Genomic DNA, 15,198 nt, shown 5'->3' on the forward strand with positions numbered 1-15,198 from the left:
GAAGCTGCATCTTTCTGCAACAACTCGTGGAAATGTATCTGGTTTTCTGTACCTGTACCCTTAACTATAGCTGTACTTGCCGTCTTTTATGTTTTTGATTACTGTACAGTTTTCATGTTTTTCGAATAACCTTCGATTATACATTGAATCGTCCCAGAGCAAGATCTTAGTTATGCCATTGCGTATAACTAATACTAAGGATAACTAATGGATATGTAAGAAGTAACAAATCGAAATTAAAGCATTAAACGAACCCGATTCCACTATAAATGCATGCTTTTTTTGATTTTATCTTCGATTTTATCGCTTATTTTTTGCAAGTATAAATTGGGTGATTAAAAAGAGAGACGAGTGTATTCAAATACACAATAAATAACTCACGGTTTCAAAATTTAATGGATTTTTATAGCAGTATTATTTAAAAATATGATAATTTCATGTGAAATATAAAAACTTATCATGTAAGAATATTTTGCAATTGAAAAATTAGGATATTCTTAATGTATATGTGACACGAAAGATGAAATAAAATATTATTTTGATCTGTAAATTTATTTTAAATAGTAATAAATAGTAACGCTTCACAGAATTCCGAGGAGAATGGAATAACAAGCCAAGCTGACGATAAAAAATGAACTGTAAGATTTTGGAGAAAAGAAATGGTTATGGCGATGTTTATTTGCTGCTCTTCAATGATCTTTTCAGTTTATCTCTTTAGATAAGATGATCCGCTTTAGCCTTTTCCATTTCAAATAAATCTTCAGATTAATCATGCTGGACTTTCAGTTATCTTTTACTTTCAAGCATAAGCTATAAGAACGAATTTGAGTTTTTATAAATATTCCCCAGAGAAATATTACATTACAAAATATCCTATGCCTACTAACATTTATTTGACAAATCTTCAAAGAATAAATTCTATATTAATCAAATTATGTTAAAATTCGTTTCAAATCATTTCTCTTTTATTCATTTTCAATCGCAGGAACGTGCACTCTCTTGTATGCATTTGTCTTAAATCAGAAAAAAGCATAGTATGCACGTATGCTCCAGCAAATCCTGCCAAAACCTGACTAACAAAAGTAACTTTCTATCAACGATCAAATATTTATTGTGACAGCGGCACAATGCAAGACTGCAATTTTTAATAATATTTAAAATTTTAAAATATATGCTCTCCACCTCAAATTAGTAGTGGCTTGCCCCTGTACATCATACTTTTCCTTTAGCAATCGGGTCGTGCCGGTCATCTAACTCCTTTCAGGGGAAAACTTTCGAATTAAAATAACGGTTTACAACGGTAGTTCGTATAATCGGGGCCTCGTTCCACTAATTTTCTGTATCTGGTTTTCATCTATATTACTCCGTTCTCGAGATTAAGGAAAGACGGACAGACGGACGACAGTGGAAATTTATAGGTCTACAATTTTTTGAAATTGCAACCGAACAAACAAAAACCATCGCTTCCACTTTGAAATAACGATTTCTCATATTTTTAAAGTGTAAAATATTTTGGAAGAAAGTCGAAAATTTTACTTGACAATTAAAAGCACACGGTTCAATTTAATGATCCACAGTTTAAGGAAAGGCAACTCCTCCACAAGCTTTGTGTAGCACCAATCAAACAATTAATCAATATTCCAGTACCTATAAAATTCGAACTCTTATGTGACCTTCTCTCTCTCTCTTATATATATATATATATATATATATCTTTTTATAGAGAAGGGGCGGAAACCAAAAAGATGACGTCTATATTCGTCCTCGTATCGAGGGATTATTATTTTTTTATGCCATTAAAACAGTTTATTTCCCAGTCCTTTCAAAACACTTCTTTCTGATTTTGCCACACACAATTTCATTAAGAACATTACAAAGAGTCAATTGGTAGTATCAAATCCAAATTTATTTTCATAGTGAAATATTAATAACGTAAAATCGCAAAAATACTCTTAAGTGACCTTATCCTATATTTTTTCATGCCTTGTAAGCGGAATGTTTATCACTAAGCGGCAGACAAATAGCTTAAAGAGAGTTCGTGCAGTCGCTATTATGGGTTAAAGAAGGTTAGAGACTTCGATACTACAGTTCGTGGGACTGAAAGTGAAATTTTAATATTAACAAAATTAAGTTTTATGCAGCCTGTAGCGTTTTTGATAAGGATGTATTCGTGTTTCTTATTTTCGAATAAATAGAATTAAACTGTGCTGAGAGGAAAAAAAATACCAAATTAATCCTCAGGCCAATTTAATTGTTATAAATTAACCAGAAAATTTATCTTCTTTTTTACTTTCACATTCAATTTTGTTTTTGTTTGTTTTTTTTAAATACTAAATGATAAAGATAATTGCTGCATTTCTAGCGAAAGGATAGTTAATGGCCTGTACAGTGTTTTTCTTATCTTTTTTGTGTGTGTTCGGAGTAGAACATAATTTTTGTTAGAATGAAAGTTTTACTTTTCTTAGAGTGGATGTTTTGACAATAATTGAACATTAAATTTTTGTTAAATTTAATATCTAAATTGCATTTATTTCGTATACAGACTTTTTATATAATTTTGAAGTGCTTTTGAGAAATATTTTTTCCTATTTATCCACTCATATCGTTGAAAATTTTATTTCCTATTCTATTAATATTATGAGCTTATATTCTTACTGTTTACAATGGAAACAAATGTATAGAATTTATAAAGTTTTTATACAATTTACTTTAAAGCTTTTAACCTCTTAATGTTTTAGAATTCGAGTTTTGGGCAAAATTGTATGCTGCTTTTTTATTTTCAATTTATTTTTATAACATTTTCTGTTATGAAATATGTTATTTATCAATAAAATGAAATGTTTCTTATGGAAGATATAACTAAGGTTTATGTTTGACTGATATTGAAATAAATTCCAGTTTATGTATCTTACCAAACTGCAAGATGTAAGAATATTTATTAAACTATATTTTTCGATGTAATAAAATATTTTTTTCAATTTCTCTAACTTCAACAAAAGAATATCTATGCTGATGAATGCTCTTTTATAATCAATGAACTATATTTTATTATATTATCAGATTAACAGAATATTTAAGACATTGTTCCCTCGTTAGATCATGGCTTCAATTACCGAAACCATAAGAATAATTTTATCTTTTTTCCTTTTGTATTTTAGTTAATTCATAAATTTCACAAGTATCAACAATACTCATTTAGTTAATTTTTCATCATTTTACAGGTCTCTCTGTGCCATACACTTCAGATTGCTATCGAGAGAACTCGATGATTTGGCGACCGTCATGGCAGCCGGTATGGCAACCACGTGGCATTCCTTTACACTCTGACATGGCCTCACAAGAACTAGACGAAGAGGCTCAGAAGGTGGAAGCCTGGTTGGATGATCATCCTGCTTTCGTTCAGGATTATATGATACGCAAAGCCACGAGGCAGATGATGGATACTTGGATGATAGCACATGCCATACCTCAAGGAATTTCACTCGAATCCGAATCCTTGCCTATAAGTCCTATATCCAGAACGGGTTCTGGAGGTGCCACTCCAGTTAGAAAGATATCTTCGCACGAATTCGATCGAGGTGGATTATTGAGACCCATGTTTACCACCGTGGATGGTACACCTACATTTTTAGGAAGTCATTCTTCTAGTAGCGAAAGTTTGGTCTCTCCGTGTATCAGACCCGCTCGAAAGAGCCGCCAAGAACTTCAATCGCTGAATGAGAAAGAGCTAATTTTTGAACTCGTAAAAGATATATGCAACGATCTCGATGTCAGAAGTCTATGTCACAAAATTCTGCAGAATATAATTATTTTAACCAAAGGAGATAGATGTTCCTTGTTTTTGGTCGCAGGCGAAAAGAATTCTGGAAATCGTTACTTGGTAAGCCAACTTTTTGACGTTTCTTGTGATTCTACAGTTGAGGACATGTTCAACAAAGAAGAAATTCGTATACCATGGGGAAAAGGCATAGTGGGCTTCGTTGCTGAAAAGAAGGAAGGTGTTAACATTCCTGATTGTTATAAGGTAAGTGAATTTTAATGATTTTCTACAAACTTTAATTATGAATTTATTTTAAGACAATCACTTCGCCGTCGCATTGTGGGCCTGACCAAACCCACGATGAGTATGACTATAAAGACCCTCTTAGTGTCCCCAGTTAGTTCCTCTCGCTCTTACGGCGGAAAGGGTCAAAAATGGGTTTAAAAAAAAATGTTATATTATTAAAAATTGCACAACTAAACGTATTTATTCAGATATCTTGTAAGACCTACTCAGTTATTGATTTTTCAGGTTAATTTAATTTATTTAATTCAATTCGCATTTTACAAAACTCCTACTTTAAAAATTCTATTACTTTATGAAATTATCTCGAATCACAGTTGGTCATAGTGAAAAGTACTGTATATAAATATGATGATACATTTAAATTTGATTAATTAGAATGCTAAATAATTTTCATCCATTCAGCAGGGTAGTTTTTAATACGCTAAATCTAGTTTAGTTTGGTTTGTTATTACGAAATGGATTTTTCTCGTTTCGTTAGCGCTTTGATGGTGTTAAAAGCAAACACTCGCACCGAATTAGATTTACAAAGGGAATTTCTTCTTTCCTTTAATAAATACAACTCCACAAATTCGTTTTGTGCAATTCACAAGAAGCGATCGATAATTCTTTGTAAAGAAAAACCTCTTTAGTAGTAGAAGCTTCTTTCTTTTTTCCTGTCATAGAAATGCCCGATTACGTCCTATTGACAATAACATAATTAATTCTTCACGCGTGCTTTCAAAATCACTCCAGGTTATTGATTTAATTCCAGACATCATCTCTCTTTTCTCTATAAAAAGATCCATACTGAATAGATTCGTAACAAAATATAGAAATGTTTAAAGAAGCAATAACAGAATGTTATCGACATTCGTCCTTATCAAAGCTTTGAAAACTTCTTTAGCAAATTCCTTCTCTGAGAAGAAAAAAGAATGATATTTTAAGCTTATATTTCTTTCTAAATGATCGATTTATAAACCTCTAACAAACGATGTAGAATTACCTTAAACCTTTAATCTTTAATATATATATATATAGTAGATTTGCTAAATTCCTGAAGTCAAGTCATAACGCTCTTATATTACTTTAACCGAATTTAAATACAGTTATAAATTATTACGTATGATATAGAATTAAACTTATTGAATACGTGTTAAATCTTTGAAGATAAACTATCGAGTTTCTAGATATATAATGCAAGAATAATAACTGTTATTCGATCTTCTTAATTGCCCGATTGATTTATGTTACAAATAGTTTTCGTTTCGCTAAAACGTAAACATTAATCATAGAGAATGAAGAGTCAACTTTCACCTTATAACATTTTCCAGGGATCAGATATTTTTCCATTTAATCTGCAGAAAAGCTAAAGTTGATATCGTGTATTATTGCTAAAGATAAATACATTTCCACTACAATTTTTTTAGTTTTTAAATGATTAAATTACTTTGTATTTAATATTAATCATATTTAGAGAATAATTGATGTCTTTATAATTAACATTAAATAAATAATTTCGCCGATAGCGTGAATTAATAATAATTATAATTTAATTAATATTTAAGTAAAGTTGAATAGAAATGTACACAAATAATATTTATTTCAGTTATTTAATTCAAATAAACGATTTTTTTTTAATAATATAATCCACGCCTATGTGCTGATTATCTTAATGTAGAGAATGTTGAGTGCTATATATATATATTGTATATTAGACTATAACCTTTAGTGTTCCTTAATATGTATAGCCTATATAAATCTAATTATAGTTTGAATAAATACAGTAAAAATGTAATGATTTCTACAGTTACATTAACTAATGAAGTAATTATTATTGTTAGTTAAATATAAATTTTTAACGTTAATTTTATGTTAAAGACACTATTGATTAATTGATTGATTTGTTGTTGGTTAATTATTTTTAATTTTAGTCCCTTATAAGGGACATAACAGACAATACGTTATATATTATATAATCAGTCATATCAATAAAATGTGCATAAAATTTATCTGCTGTTTACAATAAATAACTTGCATAAATTTAAATGTCTACTACTCATATAAACATAATTAATAATGAATTACGGCTTAATATTCATCCGTAAATTAGTTAATTATTTAATGTCTAACCGGTAGGTTTATACTTAATGATTATTTTCGATTCGAATTGCATGTACAGTACATAACTGCATTACGAGAGATTATTATTTAAAATTAATTATTCGAAATGTAATTTCTAGTTTCTATTTTATTAAAATAAATTGTATCGAGTTAAAAAAGAATAAATGTGTTTTTGTCAAAAGAAATGAAGGCCAATCTAGAGAGATTAATTGTATTTATTGTTAATTACTCTGAATTATCTCTATAATTTGAGTCTTCACAATATTACAAAAGATTGTATTTCAGAAATAGTTATTAAACTAGTAAACAATTTTTGATAAATATTTTAAGAATTCTTTCTGTCAATAAGCCCTTTTTATGTAAATAAAGGAAAAGTCTAGTTAGATATACAAATTAGCCTTGAGTAATTTTATATTATGTAAGCTGCAAAGTATTGATTTTTACTCAGTTTTGATGTTTTTACTCCTCACGGCTAAATTTATTCATTTGTTTAATGTAATGAGGAAACTCAGATCTATGCACAGTACAGTGTATATACTGTAGTCCAGAGGTATGTGTATTGTAGTGATTTAGGTCTGACTTTGTTAGTTCGGCTTCCCAGGTGAATGATTTAAAATAATTTTATCTAGTATCGGAATTGAAGAATTTTTGCTTTTAATATAATTTAATTTGAATTTGTTCTGATGACAAGTTTCGTGCTTGAAATGGATCCTCGTTACATTAATCTCAACGTTAAGTTGTAGGCCTATCCATAAAAAAAAAAAGTTAAACTGTATTCTCTTTACAAAATTTATAATATTAATCAATTCAACATTTGCCTGTTTAAAATATGTTACCCGATAAGAATTTCCATCAATTTACTAGTTTTTTTCCCCCTCTTCTATCAATCGAAAATCAATGAAAAACTTCAAAACCCATTTGACTTTTTCTCATCTAAAGAATCGATATTGTACGCGGTCCTTTTATCACTTTTCTAACTTTGGTAAAATAAGAAACACCACGTAATTTTTATTATTGATTGATAAATATCGATAAAGTGTTAAAAATATCGTAAACTTGCCCGTGTCTAGAAATGGTTAGTCTCTAGATGTAGATTAAAAAGCCGTAAAATAGCATATTCGTGGAGGCAAGGGAGGCATAAACCCACTCCTTAACCGAATACTTAGAATAAATACGTAAAGAGAGTCTGTGATAAGTAATGATTAATGAATTTTTTTATTGTTATGATAAATTTATTATTTATTTACTTTTATAAATATTTAAAAATCTATCTACAAAAGTAATTTTATGAACAACTTCTCCTTATTCTCCTTATGACCATGCCTTGATGAACCACTGAAAATGCCACATTTGGTATTAATTAAAGTATTATTTTTTAAAATCCAACGTTCCGAAATTTAGAAAGTGATAAAATACGATTAAATTGTGGCATTTATAGATGTATCGGGATCATGGGAGATGCTAAAGCATTTGGAAGATAAGTTGTAGCGAGGAGCATAAAACGATTTTTATCGCTAGATCGTAAAGAAAACTTTCTTAAAATAACTTGACGTAGCAATTAACCAGAACTGATAAATGAATTTAACAAAACTGCACCAAAGTTGCCGTCTTCTATCCATCTCTATACATTTTACGCTGCGGGATCGATGATTAAATTATATTAAACGGATTATCTTAATGATCTATCGTTGTACTCTCTCTTCTAATTTTAGTGAATTAAATTGCTGAAATGTCCAAAGTCACTAAACATTAGTAATAATTCTGCTTAATAATTAAAAGTTTTAATGGGACATTTTCTTTCTTTTCTGTTAATCTTTTTGATTAAAAGGCGCAAATAATAATTTTAAACACTCCAAACTAATTATGTTAGGCGTATTAGTGTTGTTTAAGTGTCTTCTTTATGTCGATTCTCCATATATATATATATGGTTTTTTAATAATAGAATATTCTTATTATACTCAACACATTCACGAATTACAAAACATTTTTTAATGATGCAATAACACATTCTCCAGGAAGAATATTACAAGAAATTTATCATAATAATATAATTTTCTCCACTTAATTAGTGTATTTCTGGGTATTTGTGGATTCGAGATAACATTTCAACCGAAGAAATGAGAGATGAAATTTTATAAAAATTTCAACAATTATTATAAGAACCAAGTAAATATAAAAAGGATGTCAATATATATTATTATACTTTAAAAAAACCTGTTTATACTTAGCATAGTGACGTATTACGTATATCAATTTTTAATACAATTGTACAATTTATTAGTATATTTAATTCATTTTTACTTCAAACGGAGATATTTAAAGTTTAAAAGTATCGAAATTTTGAATATTGGTATAATTTAAAAAGCTTCAAATATGAAGTTTCGTTTCTTCAGCTTCAAATATTTGAATTATTTCATCGAAGAATCTTTAGCCAATAACACATTCTGTTGATAATGCCGTCAACCCTTATAATTCATCTTGCTTCATTATGGAATGTAGATAATTTTTTATTGATTTTATTCTTGAAAAAAATCTGTTCTATGTCAGCCATTAATATTATGAGTTATCAGCCTGAAAGATTTGACAATAATACGTGTCTTGTTATTTTATTTGAACATAGAAATTCTAAAATATTTTCGAAGAATAAATAACTTTCTTTAAGCTAATTCTATAAATAATTCATCTCTTTATATTGTTTGATGGAGGAGACGTTTTATTTATTATCAATAAACGGAATTCTTACCTTTATATAAATCTCCATAAAATTTTATGGAGCTCGTTCCCATTCATTTTTCAGATATTTCGAAGTATATTACGCACTCGATAATCCGTCTCTTAATAATTCTCCCATGCAATACACTTTCGTTTCCACGAACATCTTGTTTTCCAGTTTTCTCGGGTTTCGTTTCTATGTGTAATGTTGCGTGTTTAATATTTTGGAGGAATTTTCTTTTTACGTTTACTTGGCTCAAAAGATCGTACGGAACAATCAGACGAATTTGATACACGGAACTTTTTGTAATGAAGCAGTTGCCTGCAAGTTGTTTCGTGCAGCTGTTACTGTGATTAATTAATTTGTTCGTTTGAAAAACACTCTCACTTAATGTGTTTATTGAAATTGTGTTAGCGGCATAATGAGCAACGAAGTTCCATTCGGTTGGTTTCTGTCTCCGATTGAAACCATTTTGGTTCGTTCTTCGAGCCAATCTTTTCCTTTATGAAACATTTTATTAATCTAAATATGTGCGGTACTTTTTTCTTTTTTTGCTGGATCGATATTGAAAAATCTACAAGACGAAAGAATCAATCTCTGTCTTTTATCCCATCGATCAAAATTTTAACTTGTATTTCGAAAAATATCATTAATCAACCAGGAAAAACATCGAAGGTAATTCGTAATGTCGATAGAAATGCTTTTAAAGAAATTGTTATCGCTCACTATAGAAATTTTATCCTATTTTGTTTTCTTTACTTACAATTCGATGACATAAACATAAACTGTTTTCGGTTACAGTCGCCTAAATCAAAATAATCCTAAAATAAAAACCTTGAAGGCCATAAGTACCTTAAGATTAAGGACATATGGCATCCGGTTTGATTGCATCATAAACTCTGTAGTTATATGAATAACTTCAATTTTCCCCATTCTGGAAAGCCTGAACCTCATTGGGTTTATTTAGGAAAGTATCCTCATTCAAAATACTCATCATAGAAATATTTTTAATGTTATAGAATTCGATACACTGCTTTATCAAGAATTGTTTAAAATGGATATTTATTATTATAAATAGTTTGAGTAAAGCAATTCGTGGAAATTATTTGTAATGGATTCAATAATTAACGATAAACCAAGTTAAGATTTAAGCTTAAAAAAATGTGAAATTACTACGATATAAAATTTAATATATGTTTAAATCTTTTCTAAAGATTTAAAATAATGATGTATTAATTTTTCAATTTTATGCAATCTCTAGTAAGATTACCTAAATACAATCTTGATTGAATTTAGAGTGAGAGAACGTTGTATTGGATCCCTAGAGCAAATTGAAAATTTCCTGTCTGTCTCGAACGGATTTCTAGATTCGTATGGAATACGTTAGAGTAGATAAAATACTTTAAAATAAAAAATAAAAAAATTATTCGACTGATTTTGTTACCTTAGCGATATAACAGAAATTCGATAAATTCAGAATTCATAAATTTAAATCATTTGTATTAATTTATTTATTCTTTCCTTTTAATTTCTTTCGTGTTTTTATTTTCTAGTCAAATATTGTTATGGTTACTAAATGAAAAATTCGGATTATATTGAAAAAGATAATAGGAAAATGCTTCAACAGAAATGTACTGTATTATTTTATTTATTCGCGTTACAGAAGTTTGTACTTAAAGACAAAAATCTGGTCCGAAATAGAACTTCTGTGTTTGGATTATAAATAAAGAATATTATGATTGAAGAATCAACACTACGGGAATTGAATTTGAATATCAATAAATGGAACTTCGAAGTTACGAATATATCAAGAATTTTCTAATGTATGTGATTGGATGGTAAGAGAAACAATGCCAAGAAAACAGACTCGCGTAAAAGTGCATTTATTCGTTTTGCACGGCATTTTAAAGTAAATATTGCTTTTTCGTCGCATGTTATTGAGACTGCTATGAAATATAAGAGAAATATTCAGTTTCCAAGAATTCCGATGCATTCGAGATTTTTCTGGACACGTGTCTTAAAAATCTCGTGTGGATATATGTTTTCAGGTAATTTTATTGATACGAAATACAATTAAATTACACAGCCTAAAATTTAATTCGATACAGAAACTATTTCATTGAATTTCCAAGAAATTATTCTTTCTTGTTATCATCTCATTCTATAGAAATGAACTTTGATTAACTGGCTCCAATTGACCTTATAGTTAATTTAATTTATAAACGTTTCTTTTTTGTTAAAGAAGCAATCACGTTATTTCAAAGGGATGTTGGCCAACAATTTACTGTTTTTTTCTGCAAGGAAACGTAATATTTATAATAGAAAGTTTTTCAAAATAGGTCTTGGGGTCAAAACACTGGTAGTTAGTACCGGGTTCGCGCCTCATCAATGGGCTGGCACATTAATTAAGTTTTCCAGATTCCTTCTCATGTCGAATAGGATCAGTTTCCCATAGAAAGTCCTCTCAGGAGCGATCTCTGCTTGGGGCGATAAAACCTGATGTCAACGATTAGAACTAACTCTGGAGACAATATTTAATAAAATTATGATTTGAAAGAGAAGAATTTGTGTATCCTCAACATATTAACATATTAAAAAATAATACTAATCGCTAAAATAGAGATTAGTATTATTTTTTAATATGTTATGATTGGCTCATAATACTAATGAAACACTATTTCGAAAGTTAGTTTTCTATTAAACAAAAAACTCCCTCTCGGATGGGCGCTTTTACAATCGTTTTCGTATTTGACATTTATAAATAATTCGAGAACCAAAAATTTTACATTAAAATAATCGATTTTACTTTAAAAATACACGATTATGTAAATAATTGAATTCTCAAGTCTTGTTATAAATATTTAGTCGATGATATTTTCTGATTTATTATGCAATAATATCTACCTATGACGGATGATAGTCGTATAATAGACAGTAATATAACAGATTAGATACTTTACTACACAAGAAAAATCATATGTGAATGAATAATACGTTAAGCAATACAGGCTACAATATAAATTAATACTATCAAACTTTATTACTTCTAATTAACAATAACGAAACTAGAAAATCATAATAGATATTTCAGGTTTCCCAGAAAAGTAAACAGTCAACCAGTGCCCGAGTGGATAAAACCATTAAACACTGGTAGTTGGTCGTGGGTTCGTGCCTGAATAACTGGCTGGTTGCGTGGGTTTTCTTCACGTCTCTAACACTTAAACAGCAATAAGTCTTCACGGAAGATATCCTTTTGGTAGATTGCCTTGTGTTATCCCATAACTCCATTCCGGGTAATTAAATAATTAAAACGACACTATCGTTTAAATTATCACTGGATAAAAAATGCTGCTATTGGGATTACAGGTTTTCTTGTTTTTTTAACAAAGTGAAAATTATATAATAATTGTTTTAAATGAATGACGATCCTTTTTAAAACTAAATCAATTTAAAGATAATAGAATCGGATTCAGTTATATTGGAATGGTTTTAATAATAAAGTTATGATTAGATTCTTTGCATACTTTATATTAGATCAATATAATTTACTTGTACAATAATGTAGCCATTTTAAATGAAAGGAACTTGATCTCTATTAAAAATATAATTGGTAAAACTTCAGTTTGTAATATGTTCTTTGAACGGAATCTCATATAATTATTGTATTTCAAGAAAAACTGATAGAATCTATCCTTTCATCAAGAAAGAGGGAAAAGATTTGTTGGTAATGTTTCTCTATTTCTTATTAGTTTATTCTATTAAAAAGTTTTATTAATTATTATTATTATTAAATATATGATGTATTCTTAATATAAAAAGAAAATTCTAAAAAATTTAATAGGATCTGAATTACATTAACGAGGAAAGTTTCTATTTAATTAAAACTTTATTTACTTATTTTTTATATTAATCTGATTTTCGAGATTAAATCCATTAAAAAGAAGATTTCCAATTTCGAAACCTAATTGTTTTCAAGTTTTTTTCCAATTGTGCATTGCAGTCTTCTAGGAAGTATTTGCAGAGTTTTTCTATGTACAAAGAATGCATTCACCAGAAAACTAAAGAAATCTAATGCTCTCGGAGAATATACAGTAGACATAATCTTTATAGAATATTCTTTATATCATTTCAGCATGTATATTGTATTAAAGTGAATTCTTTTACTTTGAAAGGATGCGAGATTTAATCAAAATATCGATCAGAAGACGGGTTACACGACGAGAAGTATGTTATGCATGCCCCTCGTGGATATCGATGGAGAAGTTATTGGCGTGGCTCAAGTGATCAACAAAAACGGTTCTAAGGGAGATTTCTTTAATGTTGACGACGAAATGGTGAGTTAGACAACGATTTCTTATAATTACAATGAAATAGTTTTCCTGTCCTATTATTCATCAAATAATTTTCCAATTTTGAATCATTATTTTAGGTTTTTGCTCAGTATCTGCAATTTTGTGGAATAGGTTTAAGAAATGCTCAACTATATGAGCGATCCCAATTAGAAAATAAAAGAAATCAGGTATGAATACAATAATTTAATAAATCATCATTAAATATATTTAGTTATAGAATGTTCATTTTTATTTTCAAGGTGTTATTAGATTTGGCAAGGATGATATTTGAAGAGCAAAGCACCATTGAACACGTTGTTTACAGAATTATGACCCATACGCAATCTCTGCTGCAGTGTCAAAGATGCCAAATATTATTGTTAGATGAAAGAACAAAGGTATATTTATATAAAATATTTAGATTAGAAAACTAAAATTTAGTTTTATACTAAAGTTCATACAGATAAGAATTACGGTCTAACGATTTTCAAATATTTGCGAATTAAGTTAAACAGTAATGTGATTAAGGGTTGATGACGACTTCTTAATTAGAATTTTCACGATAAGAAAGTACTTTTTTCCAAAATTAATTAAAAATACCAGAAGATAAAGACAGAAAATAATACAGTATATTGAAGAAAAAGTACCAACAAAAGAGATAAAATACATAAAGAAAAAGTATATAAAATATTAAGCAACACTCTATTATTTTTAGCGATTTCATTATGCTGTTTACGTTGCAAGTAAATTGAAAATTTTGAAAAAAATCACCTTATTTTAAGGATAATTTTAAAACATTAATGAATGATAAACCAATAATCATCATCAACCCATCATTTATAAACTAATGAGACATTAGCGCTTGCTTGTTAATAATCGACAGGTATGAATAAATGCTTTTATCAATTAACACTTAATACTAATTAATAATTAGCGTCAATTGACAATCAGTCCTTCGGTGAACTGATTACAATATTGATAAAATTGTCAATATTGTAATCAGTTCAATTTGTGTCAGAATAAACGTAAAACTTCCGATAAAGTTACGATTACACACTGATATCAAATACAACTCATATTAATTATAAAAAGTTTCTATTCGTCTGTGGATATGAATTTAATAAACAAGAAATACGGATGCCAACGATTGAAGATAAATCAAACAATTATTCGTCTGGATTTCATCATCAAAATCAACTTCTTTCGTGATATTAACGAGGTTGAGGCCGAAGTTTTAAACGCGAAAACGTGTACGTCGGACGTTCAGCGCCGCTTTCCTGTAAGCCCAGAAATTTGACAATGGCGTTTGGAAAATCAGTGGAATCATGCTCGACGTTCCAAACGCCATTGTCAAACTTCTGGGCTTACAGGAAAGCGGCGCTGAACGTCCGACGTACTGTACACGTTTTCGCGTTTAAAACTTCGGCCTCAACCTCGCTAATGTCGCAGCACTCTGTCATCTGGTATAAATGTATGTTGGACTAGCATGTTACTTCTACAGAAATTTAAAAAATATCGAAATTATCGGAATTCATTCCGAATAAATTCTAGCATCGTTCCGTTAATAAACAGCAGGTCTATTGTTTAAATGTAATTTGATTTTTCTAAAAATTTTTCGAGCATCATGTCATAATGAGATGATCAGAGAGCGTGCATCGCTCGATAATATTCACAAGAATAAAAATAAGAAATGGAAAAAAATAAAGAATTTTAATAAAAAAAATATATAAATAAAAATTTATTAAAAAGATGTTTATATAAATTAAAGACATTTTGAAATATATTAGATTTCTTATCCTGTGCAATCGGATTATTTTACATTGAAGACCTCTATAATCTTTCTTGAGAAGATTGTATATTGGAATTTTATGATTTCCTTATATTTATGGATATATCTATCAATAATATTACAGAAAAACCTATTTTAATGTCAAAAGTTCAGGTTTCTTAAATAATAATAGACCTATACAGATGATAAATTTAAAAG

The 15,198-nt window shown here is 28.8% G+C and overlaps 1 protein-coding gene across 1 annotated transcript in view; it reads left to right on the plus strand.

Moving 5' to 3' along the window:
- The window catches only part of LOC136981067 (dual 3',5'-cyclic-AMP and -GMP phosphodiesterase 11-like), a gene marked incomplete at its 3' end in the record, with an annotated part of 64,513 nt that overhangs the window by 14,827 nt on the left and 34,488 nt on the right, over positions 1 to 15,198 (plus strand). Inside the window, 4 exon segments of the mRNA XM_067277341.1 lie at positions 3,222 to 4,024; positions 13,053 to 13,214; positions 13,310 to 13,399; positions 13,472 to 13,609. Coding sequence (XP_067133442.1) covers positions 3,222 to 4,024; positions 13,053 to 13,214; positions 13,310 to 13,399; positions 13,472 to 13,609 — 1,193 coding nt within the window.

The sequence above is a fragment of the Centruroides vittatus genome, unplaced genomic scaffold, assembly GCF_030686945.1.
Source record: "Centruroides vittatus isolate TY-2023 unplaced genomic scaffold, ASM3068694v2 contig_742, whole genome shotgun sequence".
NCBI lineage: Eukaryota > Metazoa > Arthropoda > Arachnida > Scorpiones > Buthidae > Centruroides > Centruroides vittatus.